General features: G+C 38.7%; 1 protein-coding gene across 2 annotated transcripts; it reads left to right on the forward strand.

The window, feature by feature from the left end:
• Positions 1-6,996: 6,996 nt before the first annotated feature.
• LOC108975736 (histidine decarboxylase) lies at positions 6,997-17,248 on the forward strand. Of its 2 annotated transcripts, none has more exons than XM_018944441.1 (11): positions 6,997-7,024; positions 8,951-9,529; positions 9,625-9,734; positions 11,936-11,989; positions 12,059-12,234; positions 12,306-12,574; positions 12,646-12,900; positions 14,979-15,124; positions 15,205-15,256; positions 15,348-15,509; positions 15,933-17,248. In XM_018944441.1, the coding sequence occupies exons 1-11, from the start codon at positions 6,997-6,999 to the stop codon at positions 16,997-16,999; spliced, it is 2,898 nt and encodes a 965-aa protein (XP_018799986.1). In that variant the 3' UTR covers positions 17,000-17,248. The 2 variants fall into 2 exon arrangements, with proteins under 2 accessions (XP_018799986.1, XP_018799992.1); XM_018944447.1 differs by lacking the exon at positions 15,933-17,248 and adding an exon at positions 15,618-15,902 and having other exon boundaries at positions 15,348-15,522.
• Positions 17,249-17,269: the final 21 nt, after the last annotated feature.

Below are 17,269 nucleotides of genomic sequence, written 5' to 3' on the forward strand. Positions count from 1 at the left end.
ACATCGTAAATACTAAATGCACATATGCGTGCGATACCGGTTAAATACCCAGTAGAAAATCGGTAAAATAAGGGCATGACGTTTCAGAGCAAAATAGCAAAAATCTAACACATTTAAATAAAAACGAATTATAATTTTGTGAAATTATATATACACATATACATATGTCACTTTGGCTTTCTCTTGTGTCTGTTTCTGTGTCTGCCTTTTCTTATGTCTGTTTTCTCGTTAAATGTTCTTTGATAAAGCTTCCAGTAAAGCCCTCAGGCGGAGTCTCAGCCTTCAAAACCTTGCTGTTACAGGTCTTCGACTATTAGATTGATCACGAACTAATTCATTTTTGGATACATCTCTTTTCTCTAAAAAGAAGGAGGAAATTTTCTACAAAGTGCCTGGACAAATCGCCTTGAAATTATCACACAACCTTCTTAGTGCTCACCAGATTTGGTGATGTGGAACCCGTTTTCAGTCGATCGAGGAGATAAAATAAAATTCGTTGAAGGAGCTGAAGGCCATCCCAAAAAAAAAAAATACTTATGAAAAGTGTTTCGAGAACTGGAAGAATCTTATATATTATATATATTACTTTGAAGCCGACGAAATAAAGATTGATGAATAATTAAATATTTTGCGTTTTATTTTTAAGTTTCGGGTACTTTTTTGCGACAATGTATTACCCTGATCGACAAATCAAATCATTTTCATGCTTATTCCTTCCCCTATATAAATTTTAATACCATCTCCTTCATATATGGATACTTGTAATAAAAGAGTTTCCATGTGAAGTTCAAACTTTTAACCGATCTTACCAAACAGACCAGGTCCGGTATATCAATATTCAAAGTGAAGACAGAACAAAGATCCTTAATAGCTAGTCTTCAAACGTCAATGGAAAGGATTATTTAATATAAGTCGGTTAAATATGAATTTATTATCGACAAGGTCCAGCCTTTTAAAGACAATTGCGGACACATCTAGGTAATCTTACCTTCGGCGAGTCAAAAGCCATAACCGAACCAGATATCAGCCGTCTTCACAAATTTGTGACTATCTCAAAGCGTTTTGCCGTTCTGTAAATTTCCACAACGAACCTGCGTTCTAAACTGAAAAGTGAGGTTCTTCGTAGGACCGACTTTATAACCTAACCTAACCAATTTTCTGTGCTGTAAAACTAACTCCCACCAATTTTTCCAGCCGGGCAAGCGGAGTGAATATATGGTTAGAATTTATATATCTTCTATTGTAAATAAAACAGTGACAAAGCCAGGTATCGTGTGACAACAACAGTAAAGACTACAACAACTACAAAGCAATCGACAAGTAATGTCTTAAACAAATAAAGCACGGCGTCCGTCCGCCATAAGTGATACATAGCTTGACGCTGACGCAGAACTCACGAATTTCGGCGAGTTAACCAACTTTTACTTGCGTTTTCTTGGCGAAATTTTTCGTGTGTGCAATAAAAATACCAATGGGCTAACGGCAAACACAACAACAACAGTAACAGCAACGGCGGCAAAAGTTATGTGGTAGTGACAACCGTAATCGACAGCAACGGACACAAGCAACCCAAAGCGGTTCGTCGTAGCGATCGTAAAACGCAACAGCAATAACTGTTCTTTTGTTGAAAACCGAAATTCTTGCTGTATTGCTTCACCTTTTTTCTCTCCAACTTCATTTACGGCTATTTGTCGTTTTCGTCGTTTTAATTTCTTTCGACGTTGTTATTGTTATTGTTGTTTTTATTTTTATATTTTTAATTTATTTTCATTTTCGTTCTTTCGCCTGTCGGTTTGGCAATTTGTATTTCAGAAGCTACTAAACGTAGCGGTATTTTATTGTACAAGCCAAAACATTGCGAGCGCGAGCGGCGCGTCGCGGCTCATTGACCCCAAGCATGACGCCACAAAGTGTGTGCAACTAGCTAGGCGGTATTTTGGAAGCGATTTCATTGCGGCTCATCTGCGTTGCTGTTACTTTTATAGCGGAAAAATCTCGACCGTACATACAGTCATGTGTAAATATGTATTTAAGTACGTGGTCAATGTAAAATATGAAAAGCGGTACCTTTTTCTATAATTAGCTGCCATTTAGCCAAGCATTTGAAAGCGTTCGCGCCAGCATTTTTTCGCTCATGCATTTAACTATACATACACACGTACATGCATACACGTGACTGTAGATATGTATGTAAAAATGCATATATGGTGATTTTGAAACTGTATTTTGGTCATAATGAGCTATTTGCTTGTTTTTACATTCGGCAATTTTCTGCTTCTATGTTTAGAGCGGAGCGAAATCCTAATATAGAAAAATCTCAAGACTTTGCTTTCATAATTTGTGCAATCTTGCACTTGTGAGCTGAAATATTGCTTCATGTTAAAGCTAATCGGCGCTTAGAACACAAGTGAAAATAACGATAAGAAGTATAATATTACCAGCATCACAGTAATACCGTTAAGCACCCGCCATGCTGCTTTCTGATTGGCTTGCTAGCAATGCAGCATGGCGTCGTCGTCTTTTTACGAGGCAATCGTTCGGCCAATCCGAAGTTCTAGACTACGTAGCTTTGACATCTTGACGTAAAGGACATTATGAATTTGCTACCCTTTCGTTAGTGAAGCCAATTGCAAGTAATGTCGTTTGCTAATATATATTTACTATTGTTATACATATATACTAAAGGTTTTTAGGGTCTTATGCAATTACTTACAGGCATGAGCAAGGACTGACATTCGGTATAAATGCGTATCCTCTGTGAGAAATGCCGCAGTCGGTGATGGCCCTCGGCCATGCTCGAATAGTTAAAATTCTAAGTGAATAAATTATTTAAAAACTTTCATCGAAATTGGTGTGAATATAAAATAGCAATCGGCATTAAGAAAGTATTTAGAAGCAGAATGTAGTGTTATTTTGGAAAATTAAATGTAAATGTAATATTTTATTAATTTAATTAAAATAAGTCCGAGATGGTTATATACGAAGCCCTATTTATAAATAATTTTGACTCTCTACACGGTTTTATTTTGTTTACGGGTTTCATTGGGTAAAAAATTTTTTTTCAACAATTTTTTTCTCAAATAAAAAATAAATTTTTTATTAGATTTTTTTTGGTTGCAAACATAAACTATTAACAAGATATTTCTGAAATTTTGGGAAAAAAAATTTAAACCACGACCACCACGATGCCGTTTCCATCAGAAATACAGAATCATCTAAAGTGGAAAAATACGAAGCGGAAAATTTACCGACATTTTTTTTTAGTTGAAATCGAAAAAGAATCCTTTGTCAAAATCTTTAAGAATTGTATCTCAAAGACCTGTGTTCAAATTTATTGAAGAGCGGTTGAGTAGTTTTCGAGAAATCTTGCCAACACACTTAGCCTAGCTACCCTTGACCGCACAAGTTCTCAAGGCTGTATCTCTGAAACTTTTACTCTAATCAACTTGAAAATTTAGGACAATATTCTAAAGGTGTTGTAGTATTTAATAACACAATAAAAAATCCGACTTTTTGAAACCCGTAAACCCATGTAACCCCTTAAGACACTTGAATCAGAGAACATAACATTTTTTTTTTTAAATATGAAATTCTGAAAATATTTAATTTTCTCTACTGCTACAGTCTTCGACAGCGCGTAAAATTTTGCAGATAGACGTACAGTTAAGTCTATCAGGCCTTCAGAGGTGTTATACACTTGCAAGTCAGCAAAAATACGATTTTGTAAATTTTTGTTAAAGACGTATTTTATTAAAAAAAAAATAATAATAATAAAAAAATGTACATTTACAGTAAATTTAAAGGGCTTTAATAATCGGCGATTTATTTCAAAAATCGATCTATAAGAGAACCTACAAAAAAATTTGTGTCTGACGATGAGGAAGATTTTTCTTCTTAAAATCATACGCAAAATCCAACAAAATTTACTACATATTATTATTAACGGCTACTGGTAATGATTGAAGAACTAATCCTAAATTTGGATTTTTGCCAAAAAGGCTTCCAAAAAAAAATTATCTTTAGGTAAAAAAAAACATTGCCGAATTTCGATTATTACCTGACATGTTTATCTATGGAGATTGTTTGAAAATGTTAAGTCGATCGGTCTGTCTGTTTCGGAGAAATTTTCATTATCGACTCTGAAAATAGCGTTTCGAGATAAACGCGTTAATAGCTGTTAAAACCATGATCATATCACTCAAATCAACTCATATAAATTGTTTACCGCACCAATTTCAAATTATCGAAAAGTATACTAAGTTTCACATGAAGTTCGCTGAACGCAGAAGGAACCATCGGGAACCCCATAAAGTATATTCATGTATTCATGTGCGTAAATGATCAGCGTGACGAATTGCGTCGATTAAGCCAAGTTTTTCCATTAGTCAATTCCCCACCTCAAACGTTCGTTTCTTCCCAAGAAGATGCTCATTTGTCGGAATCGCCGATTTGGGGCCGCTATAGATTATATCTGCCATAAAAAGTAAGACTTGTATGAAAAAATGTTTGGATCTATATATCTTCACAAGAAATGCCATGAATTTGTTCAAAGCAATGGAGCCATCTCCGAAGAAATCTTTCATGAAACAACATGATATCCCATTAATTTATATTAAATTTAAGTTTGCGGTAAGGTTTAAAATCGCTAGTGGCTAAAGTGGTATGGAGGAAGAAGAGGTGGAAATATCTAGGCACTTTTTCCTCCAAGTTCAGTCTTTACACAACGATTCTTTTTCCTTTCGGCAAACCAGAAGACAAAGCCGACACTGATATTAGCCATCCCAACAAATTTGTGGAAGCTCAAAGCGCTTCGTCGATTTTAAAAGTCTTTTGATCTCGTATGTGGAAGTTTTTTAAGTACCACAACGCATCTACTCATTCTTAGCTGTTCAAATGCGATCCCTGTTAGGATCGATCTCTTAACCAAAACTAAATTTTTGGTTTTTTCATAAAGTGTGACATAACATCAGCTATCTGCAATTTATAAAAAAATGTTGTTATCATAGTCATCAAAGATAATTATAACAGAATTGCTCAAACATCGACGGGTGACACTACAAGAAATGAAAAATAATTAAATATCAAAGTTCGTTTTCACAATGTCTTAGAACATGTGCTCTATCGAAGAGACAAAATTTTCCCCACTTATTTCCACTGAACAAATGCGCGCTACGTAGCTCCTGCATGTTCATTTGTATATAATTCTTTTTTACAAAAGTTCGATGTTTGCTGTAGCGAAGCCAAGTTGTGTCGCAACTATTTTTCATTAGCCAAATTTAACCGAGAAAGCTACGGATTGGGCACCACTGAATGCTATACTGTTTTCTTAAGAGCTCTTTTAAAAATCAAGGCAGCTGCTTGTACTATATTCCATCACAAACACGTTTTAACTAACTAACTTATATATATTATGTCAAAAAAGTACCCGGAAATTGTAAATAAAACGCAAAACATTCAATTATTCATCAATATTTATTTTGTCGCTTACAAAGTAATCCCCACCCGATGTAATATACTTATGCCAACGGTCTTCGAACACTTTTCATAAGAACTTTTTGGGATTACATTCAGCTCCTTCAGCGAATTTTGTTTTTTCTCTTCGACCGACTGAAAATGGGTTCCACGGACTGGAAATTTCAGTTTAGGAAACAAGAAAAAATCTCACGGCGCCGAATCTGGTGAACACGGTGCTTGATCGATGATATTCTTTGCATTTTTTGCTTTAAATTCGGTCATAATTGTGGCTCATTGCGAAAAAAATTAGCTTTATCGGGACAAGTCATGTAAGAACGTGTTTCATTCACAAAATCATTCCAACAGACTCGCGAGAGAGGTCGAGCTCTCGCTTGCAACTCGTCAGGCAAGCTCCATATACTTCGATTTTTTAATATTTTCATCAGTTGAAGAGGTCGAAGGTCGTCCAGAACGAGGTATGTCTGCAACGCACTTAAACAGCCGCTGTGAAAAAACTGGTTGACAGATTAATTGAGAACAGTCCTACCAACTCAGCAAAGTACATTTATTTGAAATATCATTTACCTGGGGAATTTAGTTACAATTTCCGGGTACCTTTTTCTCTTAATGTGGTATACATACTTTTAATTAATATGTAAATAATATATGTACATATGTATGGATATTTGGATATGTGAGTACGTACCTGCATAAACATATTGAGTAAATATAAATATTTCCATTCACAATTTACAGTAACGCCATCGTGTATCGTGGTGTATTTTTCCAAGCCCAAATGTCAACTAATTGTCACTTTACAATAACCAATTCAAACGCCAATAACAATAACACCGCCATCCGCCCACCCAACGCCCATAACTGCATGAACATTAACGGTACACGCTTTTGAAAATATTTTCGCAGCTGTTACGTGTTTTCGGTAAGCGAACATTGACTATTCTCTTTACTACGCATTCTTCTCAACGAAATAAAGAAGCCTTACAAAAGGTCAATGCAAACACCCAGGTATGTGTGTGTGTGCTTTGAAACCTTTTTGCGTGAGGCGCTCGAGTCAGGCGTGCGTGTAGGCGTTCGCTAGAATCGTGGGCGAATTTATTTTCCCGCAACGAAATTAACGTTTCAACCGAAGAAAGCGAGTGTTGCACTGCGGCAGGTGCAAGTAAAGGGCCAAAACGTAAGACAAAGCGCACTTCGTGCATTCGCCCACGTAAATTGGTTTTTCACTCATTCGGAATTTTATTGGACATTGCGGAGCTGCATTAGAAACCACAAATCGTCATTCTCGACTTTTGCCCAGCGCAAATATTCAAAATCGCGATTTGTGGTTTCTAATGTGAGTTCCAAAGATTAAATTCAAATAAATTTGTTTTTTTTCTTCCCATTTTACGCTTGCGAAAAAGTGACTTCGAGGAATTTTTCAGACTCCACTTAAAGTGCAGTCACTTTGAGCACACAACTGGAACCACAGTCAAGAACAAGCATTGATTAATTCGAAGCGACAGCAGCAGCCTCTAAAAAACCATGGATGTGAACGAATACCGACGACGGGGTGAGTAATAAAATGAAATTTATATATTTTTAAGCCAATTTGAATGAAACGAGAAACAGTTACAATAAATGGTGTGAACGGAAAACTGCCTTTGGAGCAGCTGGGAATAGAATTTGCACCCAAACTCCTATTAACTAAGTTCGCTCTGTGGGTGTCCACATATAAAAATTGCATTTGCTGCGTCAACGCTCGACAAACGGAGCTAGCCTGCTGCTGCGCTAACCCGTTATTCCAATTTTATTCGCATATAAATTTCAACTTAATTTAATTTGCCAATCCTTTGGCAAATGCAATAAAAATAACAATAACATATGCACAGTGTGAAAAGCAATGGAATCGTAAATGTTCATAAATATGTACATATGTGTATGTGTGTGTGATGGCTTTGTGTCTCATGTAAAATCATTTGGACATTTGCATTCCATAGTCTAAACTTTTCGTTTCGCTGGCATATAATCAGATTTTCAGAATTTCTTCTGACATTCGGTTTGCCTTCTCCACTTTTCCACTTTCACCCATCCCTTGTCGCTTGGTTCGGCCTCACTTAGCATTCTGTCTTGTTAGCCAGTTTAGCGAAAAGTACGTTTCATCATTTTTGATTTGTTCCGCGTTTATCCCTTTCGCACAAATTCGCAAAGTCCAACATTTATTTTGAAATACAAACTGAGCCCCATGAATCATTTCGAAATTTTAACTTAATGCAAATAAGCTGACTCGTTACAACGGCATGTGACTAATGAAATAAAGTGAAAGTATCTCTTTTGTATATTTAATCTTAATTTTTTTGATTTGCTGACTGCACATTACTTTGCAGTGCAAGCTCGTTTTTTAAGTATTTCATTGTTGTTGTGAAATATGGGTTTTAAGCGCACTCAATCGATGTTCTTTGGAATGCCACTCTTAAAAGTCCGAATTCAAATGCTGGTATTATATAATGTTGATCATATTTGAGAGGAAAGCTACAAGTTTCGATATTCAACAAATTTGTGGCAGACTCTTAGTGCTTTGTCGATTTTTGAGAGTCTTTTCTATCAGCACTTAGTAGTAGTTAGGTATTAAAATCAATCGGCGTACTCAGCTGTCTAAGTGGGAACCGCTTTTGGGTCGAGCTCTTAACCTAACCTAACCGTATTGGATCTCTAGTATAACTAAACCCTGAGTGCTTTTTGAAAATATGATAAGCGTACCGTATGAAAAAGTCCGAGCTAAGATGCAGCTATTCCCAAATAACAAAAACATCGTTAAAATAATGGAAATCGTCGAGCCTAACCGAAACATTCCAAATATAACCATAACAAAACAAAAAAACATTTGGAAACGTTTTAATAAGGCTGGATACAAAAAGAAGCTCGATGTAAGGGAATGAATCGAAGATTCATCTGAGCTTATGGCTGAATTTCAGTGAGCCAACACAAACGGTGGCCAAGCCTGGATGGACAAGAAGGTTTTGTTAAGTGTTTGGTCGGATGGGCAGTGAAATATCTACTATCAGCTGCACCATACTCCCGAACTCTTAATGAACGTCTGAATGAAGTCGTCGATCTGAACTGTTCAACTTTAGCCACAGGAGAGAAATTGTGTTTTATCGCTACAACGTCAGGGCACACACATCGATAGAGATTTACCTATAGCCCCAGAAGCTTGGTTGGGTCCGGACCTAGCACTTAGTAATCATTACCTATTGCAAATTGTTTTATTGGCGAAGCATTGTCTTCATGAGAAGATTGCTAAAATTCACGATCCCAGTTAGTTTTTTTTAGCAAAAAAGGGTGTTATTGAGAATGGCGTTATGAAATTACCTAACTGTTGGCAAGTTATCACAGAAACGGTGCCTAAAATCTTAAATAATAATTATAATTTTCAAAAAAAAAAAAAAAAAAAAAATTAAGACAGCTTACTCAACCCAAGTTCATTTATTTTTGTCAGGCAAAGAGATGGTGGACTATATCGCCGATTATTTGGAAAACATTCGTGATCGTCGCGTATTTCCCGATGTGAAACCGGGTTACATGCGCGGTCTATTGCCCGAGTTTGCGCCGATCGAAGGTGAAAATTGGGATGCCATATTCGCCGATGTGGAACGCGTCATTATGCCTGGCATAACACATTGGCAAAGTCCACACATGCATGCCTACTTTCCAGCGCTGAACTCATTTCCTTCACTTCTCGGCGATATGTTAGCCGATGCGATTAACTGTTTAGGATTCACTTGGGCCAGTTCACCCGCTTGTACGGAACTCGAAGTGATTGTCATGAATTGGTTGGGCAAAATGATTGGCTTGCCAGATGATTTCTTGCATTTGCATAATAAAAGTCCAGGCGGTGGCGTCATACAGACGACGGCAAGTGAAGCTACGTTGGTGTGTCTGCTGGCGGGACGCACGCGAGCCATTCAACGTTTTCACGAACGTCATCCCGGCTTTCAGGATGCGGAAATTAATGCGCGACTAGTTGCCTATTGCTCCGATCAGGCACACTCAAGCGTGGAGAAGGCAGCGCTAATAGGTAATTGTGCCACTCAGCTGAAATTTTAATCAGCTTACCAGCTAAATACACGCTCAAGCTCGCGCTCTTTCCATCTCATTTTAATTAATTCATAGGGCTCGTGCGTATGCGTTTCATTGAGGCCGACGACAGCTTGGCGATGCGTGGCAAGTCGTTGCGCGAGGCCATCGAGGATGACATTAAGCAAGGACTCGTGCCGTTTTGGGTAAGTCTACAAAAAAAAACCAAAAAAAAATAAATAAATAAGTAAATAATTTATATCCTATTAAAATTGTTTGAGCAAAAGAGCTTAGCAATTGAATTCCGTCACTTCTCTCAGTGAATGCGGTGACTATTCCTATTCACCGTTGTCCATTAAAGTTGACGCGCCTGCTCTTAGCTGATTGCCTGTTACCCCTTTGCGGCGGATCCCATTGGGACCAATTAATACTAAAGTCGACGAGAAGTAGATGAGTTTCACCGCTAAGTCACTTGTCGGCAGGCGGCACATGTCATGTGCCATACAAATTGCTTGGTATTTTGTTACAATGACTCTAAAGAGGATTAAATCTTACATTTGCTACCAGCATAGTAATCTCAGTGTTTTGCGCATTTCGCCGCAGAGTTGTTGGCATGAGCGCTGGTGAAAGGAAAATGGTAAGCAATAAACAATACAAAAATAAGCAACTGGTGTTTTTGAGAGAAGTGGTGCCCTCATCATTCAAAGGAAAGTGAAATGTTCGGTCTGATTTCATATTTGAACTAATTGAGCAACGTAATCTGTTCTACTCAAATGAGATATGTGTATGTGTATATGCATATAATGTAAACATATTGGGTAGCCGAAAAAGTATTTTCGTATTTCTATTCAAACTTCAACTTATTTCTTTTTTTTTTTTAATTTATAAAGAATTTTAATGAACCAAATATATACCATTTTGTCTGTCCGTCTTTTCTCGTTTGATTGCTTCAATCTCATCAGTTGTTGACAGTAAAATATAAAATCAATCCTTCGACCAGGCTGGTGCAGCGCATAGTGGATGATTCCTTTCCAATACCACTAAACACTCAGCATAACCTTTCGAGGCGTCAATCCTGGCTTTGCGACCATTTGTTGAGCTTCACCTCGCTTGAACCATGATCTTTTATTGTCGTATTGAATTCACTTTTCGTCTCCTGTTACCATTCGCTTCCATAAAGGTTGATTTCATTAAAATTTTCACAGACAATTCTTCCGGTACTCAAACATCGATTTTCTTTTTGTAGCCAGCCTTTTTGAAATGGTTCAAAACAGTTTGATGATGAATGTTAAGTTCCTTAGCGATGTCATGGTTGTTTATGTGCCGGTCCTGGCCAATCTTGTCCATAATTTAATAAAATTTTTCAACGATAGGTCGACCAGAGCGAGGTGCACCTTTCACATCGAAATTTCCAGAACAAAAGCGAGCAAGCCAGTGGCTTATATGGAATTCTTCACTTTTTTTATACGAAAATTTCAAAATATAGGGAACTTGTTCATTATATTCATTCATTTTTGAACAGTCTGAATTTTTTATCAACTTTTTATTTTGTTAAATGAAGCTTAACTTCTCACCTATCCAACACTATGGTATGACACAATGTGATTGGTAGCACAGCAGATATACGACTGTAAAGACATCTATTGACACAAAAACGAAAAGACTTTTTGCCTACCCATTTTTTCCCGTTCACAACATAGAAGGTCATTGTGGCTTTTAACAAATATTGCATCACCTGACGTTGTTGAGAAAGTTGATGCAATACTGAGGGCTGCTCTGCAGTGTATTCTGGCCAATATTCCCGCCGGTTTTCCTTTCTTAAGATATCAGCCAAAATCTATTATAATTTTCTCTTGTTTCGACTTTCTTACGTTGCCCATTAGTTTGCTAAGTGTAGGGATAATTTTCACTACCTGTGGGGCGCTGGATTTGTGCGCAGAAAGTTTATCAAGAGTCTAGTCTTACACCTAGGTAGTACGATTGTGTGAGTCAAGCTATGCTTGGTTCCGTATCAGGACGTAATTTAGCTGTCATCAGACTTCTTCTGCATCTCTTACTGTAATTACTGCTGCGATGTCGTCCGCGTAGCCAATAAAAACGGATGATTCCGCTATCTTTCTCTTGTTCAGTACAACAGTTTTCTATTACTAAGATAGCTGCGCAGCACAGCATTAAGGTAATCGGGGATTCTAAACTTTTTTTCTAGAGCCTCAATGTATTTTATGTTTATTGCAGAACGATCACCTGAGTGTTTTTAATAATCAGGACGACGCTATATGTTTCAGGTTTTGACCTATTTTCCAGATCTCTAAAAGTTGCGGAGAGACTTTATTTTTATTTACATCTCGATGATATTTCATTTCTCTCTACCTCCTTTTTGCATACTTTCTCGAAATATTTCTTTCAGGTTTGCGCCACGTTGGGTACCACGGGCTCATGTTCCTTTGACAATTTGGAAGAGGTACAAACCGATTCATTTCTCACACTTTGAAACTGCTACCAGTATTTACTATATTCTTATTACACGCAGATTGGTATAGTCTGTCGCGATTTCAATATTTGGCTCCATGTCGATAGCGCTTACGCGGGCAGCGCTTTTATTTGCCCCGAATTTCGCACCTGGCTGCGGGGCATTGAGAAAGCAGATTCGATCGCCTTCAATCCATCTAAGTGGCTGATGGTACATTTTGACGCCACGGCATTATGGTAAGCGATATTTCAATATAAGAACTCTATATTAAAGCGCACCTTCCTTTCCAATCTAACAACCACTTAAGGATTAAGGACAGCACCGCCGTGCATCGCACCTTTAATGTGGAACCACTGTACTTACAGCACGAAAATTCTGGGGTCTCCATTGACTACATGCATTGGCAGATACCGTTAAGTAGGCGCTTTCGCGCTTTGAAAGTTTTCTTCGTATTGCGTTCGTTCGGCATTAAGGGTCTGCAAAAGCACATACGCGAAGGTGTACGTTTGGCGCAAAAGTTCGAAGCGCTCGTTTTGGCCGACCACCGTTTCGAGATACCAGCTAAACGGCACTTAGGTAAGGCGTGGAAATTTAGAGTAATGTAACTGTAATAATAATGGGACTTCTTAAAAATTTAAAAATCTCAGGCATGGTGGTGTTTCGTATCAAGGGTGAAAATGAGATCACTGAACGTCTATTGAAGCGTCTCAATCATCGCGGTAATCTGCATTGTATACCTTCCTCTTTGAAAGGCAAATATGTCATACGATTCACGGTGACCTCTACAAATACAACTGTCGACGATATTTTGAAGGATTGGAACGAGATAAGACGCGTTGCGTCCATGATACTGGACGAAATGAACATTACAATATCGAATAGAAATAAAGTTTACCTAAAAGGTAAGTTAGGTATTTAAATATACTATTTTAAATGCTTACAGTAGTGTGGGAGCACAATCTGTAGAATTATTCGGCTTTGGTGAAAAAGCTGACATATGTGTGAACATGAGATGAGCTTATAAGAAATTTAGTGACCTTTGCGAAGATTCTTTAGATAAACGCCTAAAGGTAGCACAAAGAAAAACTGTAAGAAGGGCGAACTTATAAAGAAGCACAGTGGTTGTGCTGTCCCCGAAAAGAAGAAGTTAGGTTTTTTTATAAACGGCAGTATTTCTCCTGTAATATGGTCCTAAGTGCAACACGCATATAGAAAAGTCAAACCCGTAGACTCTTCACTATCTGGAGTACGGGGAAGTTGTATTATTCACCTTAAGGAACTTGGACGTCACAATCCCTAAGATAGGGGCATATGCAGGCAGCATTGCCATTTTAATAAGGGGAAATGACCACTTCTCACCATACACTGCAGAATTGGGCAAGGCAAGCGGGCTTGTGGTTGAATTTGAAGAAATCGAATCTGCTTATTTTCACTACTTACCTAAAAATCATGCCGACGGCGGTTCTTTCAGTGGTGCTGAACCTGCCGCCCCTAGACCTCTTTGCTGAAAATGTGCGGTGAAATCAGCCGGAAGGACAACATGGCTGCAGCAGAGTTTTCATATAGAACCTTCGTGCACAGCTCGGTTGATAATGACGGTTTGGCAAGCACAGACTACATTATCCCATTTTCCAGTTGGGAAAGAATGTGTGGTACCTTCACGCAACACATTTAACATATTAAGGTAACCTTTTGAGCTCATGGACCACCGCAATACACTTCAACCAGAGATCTTTGCTATTGGGAAAGTCACGGAGCAAGTCTCTCTTGCTTCAGCAGACAACTCCATAACTAACATCTTGTTTCGCATATTGACCAAAAGTGTTTAAGGAAGCAGGCCAGAAATTGAGAGTATCGCCAGGAACAAGCGACTTCATTTCTACTGGTTGACGAGAAGGCATAGAGTAGTGTGCGATTGTTACTAACTGAGGTTCAAAACTACTTGTCATGTGTAAGGCGGTAGATCAGAAATACACAAAGCTTCTATTGGTACTCGATAGAAGATGCTGTAAAAAAATTATTGAAATAATTACTGGTAACTGTCTGTCTGTTTTCTGACGAAAAAATTTTTATAATTGAGCAATTCGTACACTCTCAAAACGATAGGGTTTACTTGACCGACCGCTCATACGAGAATCTAAGTCATCAGTTGGCCACCAGGAGGCGGCACTCGCCACAAATAATGGTTTGAGCCGCTGTCACCGCAGATGGGAAGTGTTCTGGAGGCAGCTTTGAAGCTGTGGGCAAAAAAACATTTTGGTCGCAAACCATGGACGTTTCAACAAACTCAACACCGTCTCACAAAGTGCCAGTGATCCAAAAATGGCTGAAAAACAACGTTCCGAACTTCATGACGACCACACAATGGCTCTCGAGTTCACCGGATGCGAATCCAATGGATTATTCTCTTTGGGCCATTTTGGAGAACAAGATCCGAAGTAAAAAATATACCAGTCTCGAGATGCTGAAGAAAGCCATTGTCCGTGAATGGGCCAAAATACCGACAAGTCATATTCGAGCAGCTTGCGAATCGTTTTCTGACCTTCCCAAGACCATTGTTAAGGCAAAAGGTGGTCATATCTAGCAAAAGTGAATTGGTCCTGAATTTATGATTATTTCAAACATTTGGTACTTTAAAATAAATAAAAGTAATTTTCCAAACCGAAGTTATGCATTTTTTTAATTGGTTACACTTCGAGTGCCGGTTTATCTATGGGAATGTGCGAAATAACTAAGAACAGTTAGAGTGATGATATGCTAAAGAAGCTTTTCAATTTCCATTAAGCATTTACTGAACTCTGTTTACTAATGGCAATGAAGCGAGAAAAAATATATAAAACTCCTGAGATAAGAATCATTAATTGTAAGAAATGTCAGTGTAAGGCTAATTTATTGTCATATTATCAGAATTATACGAGGAGCTTTTAAAAATATAGGCAAATGTTTTAATACATCTCGCATAACCTTTGTAAATCCACAGATACGAAAGATAAAAGCGAAGCATTTGGCTCCAGTCTTTTGCTCTCAAACTCACCACTCTCTCCGAAAATCGTCAACGGTTCTTTTGCGGCCATATTTGATGCCGACGAATTTTTAGCCAAAACCTATGCTGGCGTACGTATTGCTGTAAGTTTCTACGAATTTATAGTTAACCAAAACAAATGCTAATATTCTATTTTCTTTCACCACTGGTTTGATTTGCACAGCACCAAGAATCGCCATCGATGAGGCGACGTGTGCGCGGTATACTCATGTCTGGTAAAAAATAAGTGGCCTTGTCTTTTATATTTATCTATATGACTTATCAACTGTAATATAAATAACGGTATCTCTATATCATTGCAAACAGGCAAGCAATTCTCACTTGACTCCCATATGGATGTGGTTGTGCAGAACTCCTTCGATTCGGGTACGAATAATTCGAGCACCGAGGCAAATGGCACGACAACACCAGTAAAAAAGAATAAAAATCCAAGCTCGATATGCGAAGATAGTGAAGAGTCCGCCGAAGGTATACCGTCAAGGTAGAGTAGTCAGCTAATCGCTTCCGCAAATGCTAAATGTTCTTTTTTACTTGTATTTGTATTTGTTCTTGCTATTGTTTGTATATTCCTCAAAGCTTCACCTGCAACGGAGTGTAGTGAAAGTCTGGCTTGATAAATACATAAATATATAATTATTTTAATTCAATATCGGTAAGGGTGCTACTGTAGGAAGTTTCTGTGGGTCCAAAAGCGAAAACTTCGAAGAAAACAATAAACATCAGATTTCTCTTATCATTAAAAGTATGCTACATTTTAGACGACATATATTTATTGAAGTATATGCTTTTAACATTTACAACATAACCTCACTCTGTTCGCACCCTTTACCGATCACTTGTACACTGTATTCGTGAAGTATTTAGTTTTACCAACGCACCTTGTTCAAATAGATTATCCAACGGTTAAGCGAACCGCAACGTCACCAAACTATTCAACCATGAAGATAGCGGCTGAATATCTCAGCCAAAATTCGAGCTCCGCTACAACGAACCTTGCATTGCCACGACGCAAAAGCACCGCCACGCAAACACCGCAACATCACTACAAACCGGTGCATACAATCTTGGATGAAGTCTCCGATGAGACGTCCGAGGACTTGCTCTCGGAGAAAAGTGTACGGGACAGCGCGAATGCGCAGCTGATGGCCGCTAGTTGCAAACTGCTTTTTGCAAACACACTACCAACTCTTGCCGCAACCTGCTCCACGGCGCCTGCCTCGCTGCGCACAACGCCATCACCGCCTCTACCAGTGCCGCAACAACAGCGCACAGGCAATAATAATAGCTTCACAAAACAAATGCAAGCGATTAGTAATGCGGCAAGCGCTTCAACACGCACCATCATGCGCGCCAACACCATGCAAGAGGTTTATCATGGTAAGCGTTACCTCGACACAGGCGTGGCTGTAGGTCCTTCCAACAATTACTTCTCCAACACCATAAACAATGCGAATACGCCTAGCGGCGGCACCACACCGACTACGCCGAGCACCGAAATACCGGACGCTGAGTCGCAATGGAGCGCGCTATTTCATAGTTTCGATACCGCGCCGGCGCCAGCAGTGCGCGGTGTGAGCTATTTGAGCGGTCGTCTACTCAATATGGACAGCGTTTCGGCGCGCTCCACTTCAACGCTGCCGAGTATTGATGAAAGCGCTTCCGAATGCATGTCTATCTCATCGACGTCCGCACCGGCGGACACGCTCAGTATGCCTGCGCAACTGTTGTCGAACCGACACAATGTAACACGCTTTTACAGCGCGCCCAACGCGCGGCCGGGCGCGCCGCCAGCGACAATGCCAAGCACGTTGGCGTCATTTTCGTTAAACGCTATGACACTCTCCGAGGACGAGACAGACGCCGATGCGTGGCAGGTGGCGCGTTGCGGCAGTTCGGAGGACTACTCGATCACTTCATCGGGTGCACAATCGCGGTCTTCGTCGTTAGATCTGGTTTGATTTTGGCTGCAAGCGAGCTATGGTGACAGTTTTAGTGAGTATATGTATGTGGTTTTTTGGGCTTTAGTTTATGTTGAGTTGGGTTTTCATTTGAGTTGGAAATGTAGGAAAAATAGTAAAATATATAACGGAACTGGAAATGCAATGAAATGAATTTGGAAAACGAGACACTAAAGCTAATGAAATATATGGAATTTGCAAATATTTACAAACACAAAATATTCAATATTTACTAATTAAAAAAACATATTTAAATAGATAATAATAATA

The sequence above is a fragment of the Bactrocera latifrons genome, unplaced genomic scaffold, assembly GCF_001853355.1.
Source record: "Bactrocera latifrons isolate USDA-ARS-PBARC rearing strain unplaced genomic scaffold, ASM185335v1 scaffold_114, whole genome shotgun sequence".
NCBI lineage: Eukaryota > Metazoa > Arthropoda > Insecta > Diptera > Tephritidae > Bactrocera > Bactrocera latifrons.

Bases quoted from the DNA above. Each gene is read 5' to 3' on its own strand.
- LOC108975736 (XM_018944441.1), top strand. From the start codon at position 6,997: ATGGATGTGAACGAATACCGACGACGGG. The intron at 11,990-12,058 runs GTACAAACCGAT...TATTACACGCAG, and splicing joins CCTTTGACAATTTGGAAGAG to ATTGGTATAGTCTGTCGCGA. The intron at 15,510-15,932 runs GTATACCGTCAA...TTGTTCAAATAG, and splicing joins TAGTGAAGAGTCCGCCGAAG to ATTATCCAACGGTTAAGCGA.